Consider the following 18,392-nt stretch of genomic DNA (forward strand, 5'->3'; position numbering starts at 1 on the left):
AGAAAAGAAAAAATAAACTTTATCTGAATAAACTTGGTAACAGACTATTTTACGAAGGCTTATGTTCGTTGTAAATAATCAATTTATCCAATTTTTTGCCTAAAACAATCTAAACTTGACAATTTCTACCTACAAGAAATTATCAAACTTCGATCATTAGTTGGAATCTCTCCTATTAGTATACACACCTTACTACTTACAGTCATAATTAGATAGCAGCTGTTGAAACCAGTGTTATAGGTATGTAACAAATGCCACAAACACAAATAATTCTGAGCATGGTGATACTAGTTACTTAATTTATTTTCCATAGGTAATTTAACGAATTCGGTACACCATGGGAGTGCACTTTCCAAATGTACACACAATATGATATATTTGACAAATAAGATGAAATTGAAAAAGATTTGGTTATCCATCTGGCTACGGAACCTAAGTGTAGAGTGGTGCAAGATATTTAAGTCGTCATTACAAGTTTACGAGTATAACGATGCCGCAGACAGTGAGACGCCGTATCCGCTCCGTGTGACAGTCCACTAAATATGCAACATAGTTTCTTGGTTTGATCATGCTATAAATAAGTGAAGATTGGGTACAAAAAAATAAACGCGAATCTTGTTTTTCGTTGTTTATAGGAAATAAAAATTATTAACTACAAGAATTCCAAAGTTATGGTCAATTATTTTATAGGAGAGCTTTTTGACAAAGCATTTTGAAATAATGGACATATCATTCATTCAATTCAATTCATTTATTGCAGGATAAAGTGGTATAAATACGTGAAATACATAAGTTTTGTGCTTCTATCCTAACCCAAAGGGTATGCGAATATGTCATAAGTATATAAATTCTAATTAAAATTAAACTAAATTATTTAGATTAAAATAGGACAAAGGATACAATAAAAACATTAAATCATCATATTAAACTAATAATTATACAATAAAATTGCATGTCAACACTAATAAAAAATATTTTCTTGTAATGGCCTATACACAAAACAGACAAGATAATAGAAATAATCGGCTTAGTCAATGTCATTATCTAAATTATAAGAATAGTAATTATTAGGTAGCTAAATAAATTTAAAGTTACTTAGCATGCTGTAAATTACTCTTAGATACGAAATGAAATGAAATACTAAATGAAAAAATGTTTAAGACCAGAATTAGTCTCTCAAAGAATAAACTTTAACAACACCTGGCTGAAGCACGTATATTGGAGTAGACAGTCTATTGGAATGGAGAAGAGGTTGAGGCAAAAGTGTGGAAACCCAGAATCTTCAATATATGCATAATGTTCTCCATCATCTAGTTGTAGGAATAGCAATAATTTATTTAAATAATCTTAGTATAGAAATATGAGCATAATGATTTGTGTCTACGATATGTGCAGCAGAGTCGAATTGATACATTATAACCTACACATTTATTTACATACCTACTTAAGTACATATATTTATTTATAGTAAATATTATGAAAATAATGACCTAAGTAAGGTGACATAAAGGTATTCTGGGGTTTAAAACTCTATAGTAGAGTTCTATGTGACAATGCAACGGAACGAACTAGGCTAGGCATTGGACATAATATTAATCACTGCATACCTTACCTTAACCGTGAAGAAATACATTTCATAAAACTTTATTATACTTCCAATTAGTGGGTTAATTTGCCGATATTCTCTTCACAAAATGTTTTAAGGAGTATACCATACAGGCAAACAAGTTTAACTGATTAACGATAAAGTCACAAATGAAAATATTGTTACTTAATACAATATATATATAATAATATTTACTGTGATTACATAGGCAGCCACAAAATAAATAATTAGTAATATGAGACAGAGTAACCGTCGTAAATTTGTGTATTGAAAAAGTGATCATATAATATAATATAGTAGGCTGCAGAAAATGAGCTCCTGATGTTACCTACCTTAATTCCACTTACCTCAGACCTTACCCCTGATAAGTAATTCTAGACTTTAGGTAGGGAGTTAGGTACAAACTTATTTTTTTTATATCCGATATTTTGCCTACCAGAGATCGATATTTGTCAATTTCAGCCAATTAGAAATTGACAAATATTGATCGTTCGTAAGAATTGATTGAAAATTGATTATTATTTATTATTAACGGGCGGTAACTGATAAGTTATATTTCTTTTTAGTACTTAAATTAAGAGTTTTTCAAATACAGCTCTTATATACACAATACTTCATGATGAAACTCAAATAATATATTTAGATAGTTTTAATATTATCTATTAATTTGATTGATATTCCTGTGCACTATCATACTTAACAAGTCATAAATTGCCAATCACATAAATGTATTGATTTATGAATTCATTGCACAATGCTCCAATTTATCATCCTCTTGCGTAGATTTGTTTATCAGTAAGGATGACGAACTTTGCGGTTTACTTTGATACGGCGCGAATCGCGATACGTAGGTATACGTCCTGTATCGTTTTGTACGAGTATGTACTCATTATCTTCATAGTTAACTCTTATTGTACGTCATTTATTATTTTCATAATTACGTACACTTATAAATGTTTTAAGATTACGTATAGTAATTACTATACGTAATCTTATAAAATTTGAAACAATTCAGATAATTCAATTAATATATATATTTTATAAATGGCACGTATTTTAACAAATTTCCGACAAAATTTTAAGACAAAATTGAATAAAAAAAATAATTGATATAACCGCGAGGTATAAAACTATGTAAACTTGCATTAGATCAGATGGTATACCATTCACATAAAACTTTTTATTACAGATAGTGACAATACTGGCCATTACCTATAGAATGTATGTAAATTAATTTAAAAGTATCAGTCTTCTAAATTTAAAAATACTGGCGGAATTATTATATCTTTGTATTTAAGAGTATGATAGTATAAATTATAATAATTCATATATTCTACAAATTAATATTTACCTACAAATTAAATGGCCAGTGCAGGCCCAAGACAGCAAAATTATATGAAGACTTAACGATTTAATTTTTATGTTTTGTAGACTGGCGTCTACCAGTGTGGTGTAATTTGTATAGATTGCTAGCTGGTATCCGGTTATAGTTATACTTTTTAACATGTAAAATATCTTGCGTAAAGGTATCCATTTTATCTACATGTCATTCATAGAAATTAATTTAAAAAGTTGGATTGGCTGGATACCGGGTTCGAGGATAACTATAACAACAGGTAACTGTAACAGGTAGCGAGCTCACAGGCGCCGGTGGCGCTACCTGAGCCCCTCGCTATTCGTGCGTGGCGCTAGCGCGAATTAAAAATAAAATACGGTTTAGTAAACAACTCTCTTTATTATACATATAATAATATTGTTATAATATAATCAATCTTTATAAATGTAGGTACGCTTCATAAACCCCACATATAAAAATACTTAATCTTATATTTATACACAAAAATAGGCAATCGTCTCAAGACGACGGCGTAATGCACTACGGCGACGTGTACGGTGTACATTAAGGCACGGAGATGGAGGGTTACGCTCCCGGCGGCGCCAGGAGCGCGACGGCGACTAGATCACATAAGCTTAAGGGCGGAGCCCCGGCGGCGCGCCCTCATCTGAGCGGCGCGGAGAACGAGGGCACCGGCGAGCACCAGCGCGGCGCCGGGCACGCGGCCAGCGCGCACCCCGTCGCGCTGCCCACCGGCACGAACGCCGACACGTGCTCCCCGCTCACCACCGGCAGCGATGCCACGGCCGGCCGTTTGTTCTCCTCGTCGTCCAACAGGTACGGTCTGAACAGCTTGAACGGTTTTCTCGGTGGCTCCGAGCTCGTGGTGGTGACCATGGAGGGATACGACGGAATCGGCGCAGGCGGTGGTGATAGACGTTTAACTGACAGGTCGATGGGCTCGGAGGTCGCGGGCGGCAGGGGGATCGGCGCCGGCAAGGGTGTAGGAATTTGTACTGTTGCGACGGTCGGTAGAGCTGCCGGAGGCGGCGAAGGTAGACGGGCACTTTCCGGCGATCCGACGGAGTAAGGCGGAGGAGAAGGCGCGGGCTGCGGCGCTCGTCTGAGGAGGGCCGCTCGCAGGGCCGGTTCGGCCTGAAGCCACTTCTGGATTTGACGGCGGTGGATCCCGAACTTCCTAGCAGTGGCTCGTTGGTTGCCGCGACATTGTGCGTCGCGCCGGTAGGCGTCGAGCACCTGGAGTTTGAATTGCGGTGGAAAGATGCGACGTGATCCCGCGCGGCCCTCCGAGCGGCGGTCGGCGGGCGAGGGCGCGGGGGCCGAGTGTGTGTGGGCGGCGGCCATGTTTTGTGAACGTGTGCGCGTGGCGAGTGTCGGCGCCGGACTGACTGTGGCGCGCGGATGTTGGCGGCGCGGCGCAACGCGTACCGCCCGCCCGACGTGAGCTCGCGACGCGAGCCGCGTATGTCCATAAGCTTGTATTCACACTTGTCACGATACTTACAATACGAAATATATTTTTACATAATCTAAATCAAATATTTTATTCAAAATAGATCCTACGCAGAATTATTTTTGAACGTCAATAATCTACAACTGCTTCATAAGATGTTACACTATGGAGAAAAACGACGAAAGAAACTTGCATAAACGCTATTGAAGCATGTGAAGCTCGAGCTACTTCAGGTCACCCAATTTTATAAATCATATAATCACTTGTTTTATTCATAAAAATGACATGAAACGCTATTTTGCTATGGAACGGGAGTTAAAAACGGGCATTCACCTAGTGTTATATTGTCTCTTTGACTCTTTTTTTTTTAATCATATGTCTATCATAAGACAATGATGTAAAAATACAGTTCTCAAATATTAATGCAATAAATTGTATACACATTACACATATTAAAACTTACATCTGTCTAAAATAATAAAAAACCATAAATTAAATATATTGATTATGATATAAAATTATAAGCAAAAATTATTACTTAGTTCGAAGTAGGCTTTTACTGGATATCACGAAAACCTGTGCCTAGTTTTCGTCACTAGGCAAGGTCGTATCATATGCAGTATACACGTAAAAAATACTGTATTTTATAAACTATGTCTTCAAATATGATTGCAATGAAAATAATTACTAACTTTTATTAAATCAAACGTCATGTCGATGTAAACGCGTCCTAAGACATTAATCTCGCCTCATTCTCGGCGTGAAAAAATGCCGCAAGTGGGAGCCGATAGCACGTAGCGCCACCATCGCTGTCTTACTCTAGCACATAAGATAGTGTACGACAGAAAAAGACAGAGATCGTGCCCTGCCTCGGTCGCTGCCACATCCGTTTACGAAACAAGTTTGCATGCGACGTTGCCCAGCAGTGCGCGCGGGCGGTTCACGAGCTTGTAGGCTGAGAGGTGCGGGGGACGGGCGGTAAGAATGCGCACGGAGCGGCAACGCCGCCGTCCGCGGCAGACAGGGTGTCGCCGGCTCGCCGCCGTAGACAGGCCGTCGCTCAGCGGCGCTAGGCCCCGCGCCGCCCGCGCACCCCCACTCACACCCGCGCCGCCGCAACGCACATCAACAAGTTATTTCGGCTTAACCTTTCACGTATAAAAGAGCGCAAGTCTTACGCCTCGTCGGGGCGGTTAGGACGTTTCACGATGCGCGGGTAACTTAGCGCCATCGCCGTTTCGAGGAAAGTTGTTTATTTTTTGTATGAGCGACGGCCGCCTGCCGCGCCTCGCGTCCGGCGACCGTGAAAACACAGCGATCAAACTCCCTGTGCACATATTTTATAACATTCGAGATATCTGCTCTTTACTTTTTAGTTATTTATAATAATGTATATTATAATAATTATTTAGTTTTCATTAAATTTAAGTAAATATTTATATTTATCTGTACTTAATTATAATTTATTAAATTAATAAATGTAAGTGTCTTATCCATTCTGTGGTGAAAGCACGTGTAAGGAGACAGAATAAATCAATTCTTAACTGAGTCAAACAGGTGTCTGTAACTGAAAAATATTTAGTATAAGTATGTAGTTTAGATTAAGACATTTCATAAATTAGATACATAGTAATATACCGCTCAATAAGATAAAAGTAAAATTTACCAATTTATTCTATATTCTACATGTTATATTTAACTAATTTTCACTTTAACGTCGATAATAATTTAGTTATGGGATTTACAATGATGTCATTATATTATGTTAAATGTACCTTCATATTTTGACCACCTACAGGGAAATCAGTGCTTCACCTTTTTTCAACTTCCGTAAAAACAATTTTTATGGAGATGTTCGATTGTTACGATTCAGCGGACGAGGCGGTATAATCATATCATTCGTACCACAAGCAATTTAAATTGTACCACAGGTGCTTAAGCCGTACCATTAAAAAATCATAATTGATATCAAACTCCATGCTTTTAGAACAGTATTAATTCTCGACAATCATTTTGTTCCTAAGTATATATTTTTGTTAAAATCTATTCTGAAAATAAAGTATTTGTATGTACTTAAGTACAAAGGGCTAGTGATTTCTTTTTATGTACAAAAGTAAATTAAATGAACCCTGACTGGTAGCAATTTGAGTTTCAATAGATAGCGGCTCCATTCGTGTGTCCACTATTGACTCTACAAGGTGACCTCGTGCACTGTCTTTTCAATTTTTATGTTTTTTTATTTATTTAATTGGGGCAAAATATCGAAACATTAAATTCTGCTTATTTACGTAATATGTGTACAAGAATTACGCATACATACTTGAACAGCCAAATCATTCTGATTGCGTTTGACATAACACAGAATTTCAGATCAGCCGATACATGATAGGGGGAAGGTTTGAAAAAAATGCCATTGTGTGTCATTGTATTGTACCTATATAGTTACCTAACTCGATATCGGCTAAAGGCTCACACTTGCAATAGTCAAGAAATCTAAGATGACTTTAAATCTGCGACTTTCTTCTCTTTTTTCGTTGCAACCTACATTATGGATTAATATTTAAATGTAGTTTCAGGTAGGTACAAGTTGGTACATCCATAACTCCAAATACAGTATAAACTATAGCGAGGAATCACAGTTATCTAAAAAAATGTGCAAGACGTCGATTTACCCAAAAGGGTCGTAAAAGACGGGCATAAACAACTTATAGCACCCTAATCAAGATGTGCCCTTGGTAGCGCCGTTGAACATTTGGGCTCCTTATCGGTCGGCCCTAATGTTCTTGGCGCGGGACCACTACGGGTTTAGAACCCTTGGATAGCGCCCAACTCTTACCGCACACTAACCTGGATTGCACAACTATCTAAGCTAATAATATAAGAAGCTAAAGCAGATGGTTTAGGTTTATAACGTTGTATATTATTAGGATTTAAGCGTCATGAATTTTTGGCCTAGAATAGCACTATTCTGCTATTCCCGCAGATTTCTAAAGGGGCGATTGAAAAGTAGGAGTTGGCAGCACTTTCCTTTAATGATAGATACTCATCTATTGTCTAATAGGGAGACGATCATGTTATGTTTGGGGTCTCTAACACTCTCGAACTATTCACTCAATACTTATTATGAGATTCCCTATTTCTTTTACGTTACGTTCTTACGTATGTGTAAAAGTACAAATGTTGCACCTGAATCCTGATATTAAAATTCTTTAAGCAGGTATTTATTTTAATCAGTACTGTAGAAATTGGGTTTCATCACATCACACCTACCTATATCTGAGTTTATAAAATGAATTATTACGGAATCTTATATAGGTAGAACTTTATTTATTGTATGCAGTGATAAAAATTTTATGACATCGGCAAATTGCAACTGATCCGTCAAGTTAATTAACACCGGACGCGATCCAGTTTGATATTCAGCGTCGGAGCTGGGGTCATGAGTGTCATGACTCATGAGTGCCCCTGGCAATACTTGAATTTTGTGCCCCTGGCAAGATTTGAAATAGTTAATTCATTTTAAGTGGGTCTGCAAAGCAACCCCCTAAAGCTTGCGCCTTCGGCAACCGCTTAGCTATGACAGTATTTGATGACCGCTTGTGGAAAGGCTTTCATGTTCGCTTCCTTACTTTAAAATATACATTTTATTGCAGGTCTGGCTTCATACGGACGTATTAAACTCTAGGTGAGGCGTTAAAATGTCTGGATGATCGCTAACCCGTATCTCTATAAATCTAATTACGCTAATACGGTGCAAACGCTACTTCAGAGTACCCGCTTACTGTGTATTTATACGTAAAAATCATGCATCGCTCAATAGATATAGGTATAGAGATTATATCAAGCTATAAGTATTTTAACAAAGCAGTCCAGCCAGCTTTTATCTTACTTAAGTGAGTAACGTCGCTAGAATATTAATATCGAATCTCGAAACCTGCCGGCACCGCTCATTCGACTGCGGACCAAATACACTTGATTGGAATTAATCCATGCTAATATGAGGCCCCACCAGGCGACCACTCTCCGTCAGTTTGCCGACTGTGACAATTTACATCACATTTTAACTTTCTTTAAACATTCCAATTAATAAAAGAAGATCTTATGCTCTGTCGCTGACGTCATGAGTTTAAAAAAAAGATAGTTAACTGATTATACGTGTGGTTGGATAATAAATGTTGTGTTTAAAATTATGAATAATGCTTTTGTACTTTGATTGTAAATATAAATGTTTTAGTACCTATTATTACTGTGACCATCGCTCAGTGTTCACATACTTAATAATATCAAAGTAATTTGTACTCGTACAATTGACAGGCAAGGTCATAGTAAGTACCTACTACATACATACTCTGTAACTGAATACGCCATGACATCATGGTGTTTAAGAATTTTCCTATGGCCAGGACTAGTTTTTGCAGCGGTTTGCATGGTCGCAATGTTATGCTGACGTAATGCCTTAGTTAATAAATAACAACTAGTCGTTCGTACATGGCTTGAACCTATTTGAACTATTTGAAGTATCTGTATAATAAAGTATTATTTTCATTTATATGGAAGAATATATCTACCTATTTTTAACAAAGGATCTACGTACTTACTACATAGCAACTAAGCGTCCATTCAAAAATGTTTTATTTTCAACTTTATGAACCATTACTTTCTACTACTATCTATATCTATTACCTAATACCAATCATAAAAGAGCTAGTAATAATTAATTAATTACTAGCTGTTTTATAGGTGCCAATAATAACAGCCAAGTTCTTCAAGAATAATAGTAGTTTTCATACTAGTATCTCTACAAAGCGACCAGCCGCTTTAATATGGTAAAACGCGTCTCGTAACTATAAGCTACCTTTTAACGTTTACTGGTTCTTCTACAAGAAATAGGTTTGCTTTATCTATTTCATAAATGCCTCTATTAAAAACTATATACATTGCTACTGATTTTTTAATGATTTATATTAATTATGTAGATACCACTAAACTATTTCAGTTTTACAATCCAACCAAATCTTAATCTGTTGTATTACAAATAGCTCGTTTTCTAAAATCAGATTGTTACGTTTCCAAATGTACATTCGTCTACGACTTTACTAAGTTTAATCCGGTTATAATACCTCTTTTTGACAGTTTATATTATCATTATTTTCTAGTCACACATGATCACATTAATATGCTAGGAGCGTTTGATAGCTTCGGTTATTGATATTATATAAAATGTTGATGTGTGCGTGCATGTGTGTTTATGATCAGCAAACGTTCGCCGCTTGTCGTGAAATGAGCTAATAAGTTCCACAGACACATCGACGCCGCTGCTTGCGCCGCTTGCGCGCCATACCAATGAGCCAGGCACAGATATGAAATGTCTTATGCGACGCGCTCTTTATTCTACACAGAACCCTACGAGGACGCCACACATTCCGATATTGTAACATTCTAGAGTCATAGGAATTCTTCAGTTATAAGTAGGCATACCACGAAAACAAACAAGCCTCGGACAAAAAAACGGATATATATCAGAATTTTCGAGATTAGGGTACCCATAGCCCGGTCGTTACTATTTTACTCATATTGTATTAAATATATGGTCTATTGTGTGATTTATACCATTACAGTATAAATACGTACGATACGTTTTATTCGTAAGAAAGAATTTTGGAATAATTAAATATTTACGTAATCAAAAAATATATAACGGTGCATGATTAACATAATGAATGGAGGTAATATTTTCTTTATTTAGAATTGTTTCTCTTATATTATTATTAACAGTCTTTTCATATATTATATTAAAATTAACAAGCATTGGTCGTTGCAATTTGCAATACAAAAATAAGTGTGTCGTACCTACCTCTTTCGGTTGCTTTAGATTATCCTCGGATTTAGCCATGGTACAGTCTGTAAACTAGATAAAATCCCAGGAAAATTGTGCAGATGGCAGTTCTAGCCGTAACCATAATCCTGTATCAACAATGACGTGTAGCAATCATAGCAGGTTTAATACATTGTAATCTAAATCTACGCTTTACAGAATAAAGTTTAAATTGATCGACAGGGCATCTACAAGCGGTCCATTGAACGCTAAGTGTGAAGCACACGTGCGTTTTGAACATGGCTCAAATGGGGTCCAGTTCGGGTTCAATAGCTATATCTCCAGATATCGTAGCGTTGATAATGGCATCCCTCACTGGATCTAACGAACTCGCTCGCCCGAATTCCAATTGTCTTACCGATGGAAGATTAAAACGGAATATTTCAACGTTTCTACCTGTTTTGTCTTTAGGCTCTCAATATGAATTATAAAATAGAGCTTCAAATTTCATTTTATCACTGTTTCAAATCAAATTAAAAATATTTTATTCAAAGTGGGTTCTATACTCTTTGAACGTCAATATATCATTCATATATTATTCATTATATTATTCACAAAATATTTTATTACAGTTATTAGGTACGTATTTTTTTGTTTTGTATCGTATATACCAACAACTAGAAAATCTCATGCGAGCACTTTAGGGGGTGAGAAAAACGTTACAATCTATTCAGTATTTTACTAAAAAAAAACAGAACCAAAACTTTTGCTTAATCGCATTCAGTACCTACAATACAATATTCATTCAGTACCTACTTCTGCAACGTCTGCAGAATCGTACCTAATCGTACCTTTACTTTATAAAAGGGATAAAAAATATTATGAAACTTTTTCGTACATCACATTTTTTTACATTTTATCACTTTTAGTGCTTAATTGACTTATTTTTGATAAAAAAAAGATTCTTCCATAATAATTTAGTTTTTACATCTGCATATGTGATAGGTACTGTATTGTATGATAGTGAATGTGCTTCTTCCAAATGATTAGAGCGTGCGCTTCGATGTTTGCTTTTATTATTAGAGCGATGGCTCCACGATAAACTGACTCCAATATTCACTAATACTCATAGACATGTTAATTATAATGATTATATACCTATTGTTTTTACTAAGATAGACGTCCTATTCTTTCTTAACATTCAATGTTTTAAATTTAGTTTTGGCGCAGTTATACTGTTAGTGCTCTTTGATTAGGTTAAGTCTTCGCAATTCTTATATTTAGGTAGTTATATTTTGTGTCTGCGTCTACTGTTATATTTAAGACTTAGCCTTCCCCTAAGATTTAAAGTTGGCATTCTGTGAAATAAATTAGTAAATTTAATTTCATTGTTTATTTAGTAGTTTAGAATGTTAAATGCTTATTAGTGACTCCATTTATAAATAAAACTACACAATTCTAAACACCATCTAGGTTTAAGCTTAACATAGATGTTCTATGACTCTATACCGGTGGTAGAATATGACCGGCGTATGACCGGTCATACGCCATAATGTATTCTGACATAAAATTTTAAGGTTATCAACGGTAGATGGTCGTCGGAGATTTAAGAGGGAGGTATCAAATAATAATATAATAAAACAAACGCGTAAATTCGAATTCATACAGACGAAGTGGCGAGACGTCCGGTCTGCGGCGACCGGTTTGTGGTCATCTCATCTCACCTGCGCCGTTTCCACCCATATGTAGGAACACCACTATTCACTCTGGACTCCTGGATGGCTAGTAGACTAAATGTAAAAAATTCGTAACTCTATTAGCGTATGTACTAAAAACTACACGCGTAGCCTCACTCTACGAAAGACCCATAAATTGACTATTACATTATGTTCATTGGGATCTTTAGTACTTTTTTTACACGCGATCATTAACTATCCAATCCACATTTTAAACTCCGCAAAAAAGAAGGTTAACCGTGAAAGAAGACAAACTTGATAGGAAGTTAGCAACATAACTACACATCTCCTAGTATTCCTTAGACGCTCCTACGACATCAAGAGGAGGAGAGAAAGAAGCAGTTACTATTCTAGGTCAACGCCATTAAAACACACTATCTACTAACACTTGATATTTTTATTGTGTCCTATTTATTGTGCTACAAACTATGGCGACCTTACTCATACATACGGACGGACATACCTGCTTGACGCGTCCCGGCCCGCCTCATTCACCAATACAGATTTAGCTTTCTACGACGCAAGAGAAAAACTTTGCCTGATAACATTAAAAGTTATAGTAGGTAAGGTTTTATGAACTTTTAAAATGCTAAAGGTGAGTGAGGAGTGAGACATTTGAAAAAAACATTAGTCACGAGTCACGATTGACTCTACGACAGAAATAAATATCGAAGGCGTCTCACTAAATACAAACACGATTTAGCTTATAAGCGAAGCTTGTAAAAACGTAGTTAATTTAATCAGTGTCATATTTATTTATTTTTAAAAACGTTTGTAATCCATATGGTATCAACTTACTAGAGTTGTAATATTAAGTAAGTAAGCTGACCAAATCACTTTATTGTGGCTTATCCAATTTTTTTTATAAGAGATATATGCGTAGCAGACGAGCATGCAGTCCACCTGATGGTAAGTGGCTACTGCTGTAATCAACCCCGAAAGGATTAGATATTCCTACCTGAGGTCGGCCACAGATGCTCCGCTACCCCTGAGGACTAAGCTGGTAGGTACGCCTCAGAAAAGTCTGTTTCCCTTATCACACCCTTCAAAACGGAACACAGCAGCGCCTAACACTGCTGTTATTAGGTAGAAATAGGTATGGCGGTGGTGCCGCCGGAGTCGAACCATAAAGGGTTCTACCACTTTCAATTTAACTGATGTGTTAACGGATAGTAGTTACTTACATAGGTAATAGGTATATAGGTAACTTCCTCTTCTTACATTTATAATAGTGAATAGGATACCTTATCGTTATATTGCTTGAGCATGAAATATCTATTATGAATAGCGATAGACTCGCCTGTTGCTAATAAGAAAAACGCTTTAAATTCTGAATGCGTGCAAGTTCAATGCTCAAGCAAAAAGCCGTATGGTATAGGTAGCCGGATAACCACATTTAAATATCAAATTACCTGTATGCATGAACTCATATTGCTTTTTATAACGCAAATGACACACTTTAATCAATACCATGCAACGCCACATTGTTTTATAATTTGTTTCTCTACCTATGATAGTATAATTATTTAAACTCTACAATGTATCTCTATAATGTAGTGACATATAGAGTTGAAAATTTACCTTTAAAATCTACAAATAAAAATCTGCAAATAATTTTAGAATTGATGTAAAATAGAATATTTTTATTGACTATTAATGTACACAAAATAACACTGAGTTAGACTGATATAGGTTACATCAACTGAATTGAAGAAAATGGCATTTCCGAAGAACGGTTAACCACTTTTGCCAAGTGCGATGAGGTGGCTTATCAGCAATGACATTTCACATGGCATAACCATGTTATGTTAAGTTTTTTTTCATCAACCTAAGTCACAAGTAAAAAATCAGAGACCAGATGACTTTTTTCGCCGACAACGAAAACACCGCAGCTTCTGGTTATAGTTTAAATTCTTAATCATACCTAATTACTCGTTAGATGTTGTATTAGCAGTGTAGAGTCAGCAGCGACACGCAACGCCGAATTTGAATTGTGACGGCGACCAACAACCGTTACTCGGCTCGTGTCGTGAGTAACCCGAGATGAGCTCCACACATGGACGACATGATACTTATCAAACCCGTTCTCAGATTTTCTAAATAGGTACTTTTGGTATTTACAACCTATCCTAATCCAGCCGCAATTGTTTGTATTTTCTTAAAAAGATAGAGCGTTTTCGCTTGAAAGAACTTGTTTTCCTGTGAGAAAATTACGAGAATTTTTTTCCGCCAACTTAAATATTACTGAGTCTATTTAAATAAATTACCTATTCTGATATATCGGATGATTAAGTTTTTAATCAACAACTACAACATTATTTAATATCAAATATAGCAACCGTTATGCCAATGACAATTTGATTGGGTGTAATGTGTATTTTATAGGTATATCTAGGAATACAAGTATTTTCATAGAATGCTTGAATATCAACTTTGATCTATGATATAATTTTAGTCTTTATTAATGGTTCTAGTACATGGTTGTAAGCACTAATTAGTACCTATATCAATCAGCATTCATACACAACCTGCGTCATCCATGGCCTATTGAACTTATCTGAATAGCTTAGCACTCAAAAGAAATACCTATCATGTACCTGTTCCATAATTACCTGTATGATTTATTATGAAACAAGTAATTGTACGTAAGAAGTATTTTTCCTCTTTTCGTATTCAAATTTTACAGGTGGTCGGCAAAAGAACTCACGTGCTCTATTTGGTCACGTTTTTCGCATCTACATATTTTATGAATATGCTTACAAGATCTCAGCTTCCCACAATATCTGAAGTCTTGTTCCTATTGATCTACGTAGTTTAATTCTTTAATATAAGAACGAGATCCAATTTAGAGACTACGAGTACCTACATGAGAAATATCTAAGCGACCCCTTTTATTACAATTTCTGACGTACAGGGATTTCTGTTTTAATTAAATGAATTATCATAATGCCTTCAGGACATCTAGTTTTTTTTTTAAATGAAGAATTATAGCTAAAATACCTTTTTTTTTTTTTTGTTTACCAGGAGGAAACCTTCAAAAGGTACCCGACGACGTGGGAGCGACGCCGGGTTATGTGGGATTTTTACCGCACTAAAACCCCCCCGGTGGTCGTCCTCAACGCTTGTTGGAGAACTTCGGGATCTCCGAGGGAACACAACCGGAGTCCTCCAAGCGCAATGCCCCGATCGGGCTCTACCCTGGGGGAGCACTTTTGGCTCCTCCCACACCATCTGGTGTTTACGACGGTATGCGACCACACATACCGTCGTCCTTCCCGAGGTTGCTTGCTGGACGGTTCGAGCTCCCACTCTTGCCACCCGCAACCCCGGAAGCCCCCTTTTAGTCGCCTCTTACGACAGGCAGGGGATACCGTAGCCCTATTCTATTCCCGAGACTACAGGGACAATAGCTAAAATATCTACATTGGATATCACAGCATCATCTATATCCCCAATCCTTACCAATATCATTGTCATCATGACAGTCACCATTATGTTGTGTTTATCATACGTGATCGAATGCAACATTTCAAAGGAGGTACGATATTATAACGAGAAAATATATTACTTACAGGACAAAAAAAAAAAAAAAAAATATGTCATAATCTTCAAGTAACACGGATATTTCCAACTACTTAGATTATACAAGTTAACATCGCTTACAAGTACGACGTAACTATATCTACTAAATATTATCATGAATATACCTACACATAGAAAGACATTTACAGCCGGACATTGACAATGTGGAACCGTCTGATTACATCATTTCCCGATATAGTATGTGGAGGCAAAACAGTAAATATCAATAGTTCTACACATGTAGCGCTGTTTCAGCTTTCGACCGTTCATGTACGAATGTGTTCGTGTCGAGTTTATGTGTCACAAGCATTTAAGGATGACTCACAGAACACGTATCTACATTTGTATCAAAAAAGAGTTACTTATGTGTGCGACCGTGTGTTTAAAATATCGTTATTTTTGACTCTTACAGATTTCCGATATATTAAACTTAAATGTAAAACGTATTCAGTGCCTAGTAGTTGAACATTTAGCAGTCATTTTCTTTATGCATCGTGTGAACGACCGTTATTTGAGTATGTAGTTTAATGCGCACGTGCACGCAGTTTAACGATGAGGCGATACTTGGACGTTGCAAAAATAACTCACTACATAGGTACATGCAATATCAGTTATATCGGTTGATTTCATATCTCTCACGGGTGGAGACCGCGGCGCCTACGTGCGACTGAGCGCGTTGACAGCTAGTTAGTGTTTGTTCAAGTATTCCGCCTAATTTTATTAGCAAATACACTTGTAAAACAATATTTTATGATGCAATACTTGTGCGGTAGGTATTTTTGATTTACGGGATCATTGCACTTATACTTTGTATCTCGTACTTAGAGTAACTGTATATAAGCTTTGCATTCTATTAATATGTGCTGATTGCATAATATCCGGAAATACTTACATAACGAAATATGTACCAAATCCAAATAAACATACTACCTAGTACATTTTGCATTACTGGTACGCATTATTGAATAGGTATGTAACTAGGTACGTATTTACCGTAACAACAAGATTAACAAAGGGTGCAAAATCCTCATGACAGAAGTCTTGTAAGTTGTAGAATTTGTAAAACGCCATTCTTACAAACGCAAACAAAGAGCCTGAGGTTCCATTCACTAAAAGTTGGTAATCCCCGAACCGTTTAGGAGTTGAACAATTCATGAAGAGGCGACACCTTCCCTCCTCTCCCCTCGCAATTGTCCGCTGTCGACCTTGAAACTTTTTGTCCCTAAAATTTGTACACTTGTCTCGAAGAAGTCTGATGATTACAGACATTTAGTAAAGCATAGCAAACGAAATAGCTAATAAGCTTGTGGTTTATGTGATTTTAACCAATCAATTCTAATCAGAATTGAAGCCTTAGGTGCTAAGCATTGCTATCCCTACAATGAACCTTAAATAGAAATGTAGGTACTTATTATAAAAATTGATTATTATAACAATGATTGTAGTAAACACTAAACAGATATATTCCTTGCGTAGTATTGGTATATATATTGGAATCTTTGGATATCTTTGTGGTATAAGAACCTATCTACTTAAAACCAGAATAGGTACACCTAGCAACATGCACTTGCACATTTACCTCTATGGGTAACGTAAAATAATCGTCGCTACAAATTGTAAATATGATTATGAGTTGTTATTCCTTTACCACAGATACCTCGAACAAAATTAAGTTTAGAATACTTACTCGGAACTGCTTCAAACGAGACTATTTAGTCCTAGAAACTCTAAATAAATGTAAGCTTCTAGAAGCTACCACATAGGTATATTGTTTACGGGTGCCTAATTAAAATCGGATAAATATGGCTGGGTATTTAATACATTGGGTAGAGACATGTCCAATATTAAAATGCTGCACATAAAAGTTTTGTGATTTATGTATTTACTAGGTAGGTAACTACCTAACTTTCACTCGGTCTAGGCTCACGTGGTTGGAGTGCTAAAGATTTACCCCTTATTCACTGCAAAGCTACTACTACAATATTCTACATTCGTATGTGAACGATAACGTATTCTATCTTTCTGACCTGGGTTGCGCTGTAACCATACAAATAATTATGGGACCTGTACCCTTACCAGGAGTTTATACGTTTCGACAAATATGACTGTTTTGGTATTTGTTTACGTATTTGTCCATACAAATTCCAATTAGCGCCCCTAGCGGATTATGTCAGAACTAGGAAATCGTATGGGCCAAAACGTAATCAAATACCAAAACAGTCATATTTGTCGAAACGTAAAAACTCCTGGTAAGGGTACTGGTATGTGAACCCGGATGCTCCTTCTAAGTAGCTCTTTTTATACTTTGCATTCCACCTCAGGGCTAGTGAAGGTAGGAACGTATTTGTGTATTATTCGGGGATAGTTATAAAATCATGGACAGCAGCGAGTACATACCATAAAACGGGCTTTTTGTCGGGCAATAAAATAAAAAATAATCAGCTATCTATTAACTCATTTTATACGATTGCCATTATATCTCTTCTTGTTGCTGTATTATAATTATTAAGAAACAACATTTAGGTCAACCCGAATAGGCTCGTAAACAAAGACATTTTACTTCGACAAACAGAGTAAAATGGTTCACTTCCTGTTTCTGCAAAGTAATTTGTTGTAAAATGATACTAAGTGCTGCAAAGTAACTGTCAACTGTCCTGATAACAGTTCAGAAAATAACATTTGATAACGTCTGTTTGCAAATGTGAACATACTACTTATCTACTAATAAATGAAACTGTTATTTCTGTCTATGAAATGAATGATAATTTTGGTATGTGTTTCTTTTATAACATAAAAATATCAATTGAGCAAGCAGTCTACCTCATGGTAGGTTTAAATAGATG

The 18,392-nt window shown here is 36.3% G+C and overlaps 1 protein-coding gene and 1 pseudogene across 1 annotated transcript; one reads left to right on the plus strand and one right to left on the minus strand.

Moving 5' to 3' along the window:
- Window positions 1–3,321: 3,321 nt before the first annotated feature.
- On the minus strand, window positions 3,322–4,407 carry brk (transcriptional repressor brinker). Its single transcript, XM_073078990.1, has one exon. It carries the CDS (start codon window positions 4,305–4,307, stop codon window positions 3,606–3,608), a length of 702 nt encoding a protein of 233 aa, XP_072935091.1. The 5' UTR covers window positions 4,308–4,407; the 3' UTR covers window positions 3,322–3,605.
- On the plus strand, window positions 4,365–5,764 carry LOC140746869 (uncharacterized; annotated as a pseudogene).
- Window positions 5,765–18,392: the final 12,628 nt, after the last annotated feature.

The sequence above is a fragment of the Epargyreus clarus genome, unplaced genomic scaffold, assembly GCF_041222505.1.
Source record: "Epargyreus clarus isolate Ecla_fem2 unplaced genomic scaffold, WU_Ecla_fem_2.2 ptg000014l, whole genome shotgun sequence".
Taxonomy (NCBI): domain Eukaryota; kingdom Metazoa; phylum Arthropoda; class Insecta; order Lepidoptera; family Hesperiidae; genus Epargyreus; species Epargyreus clarus.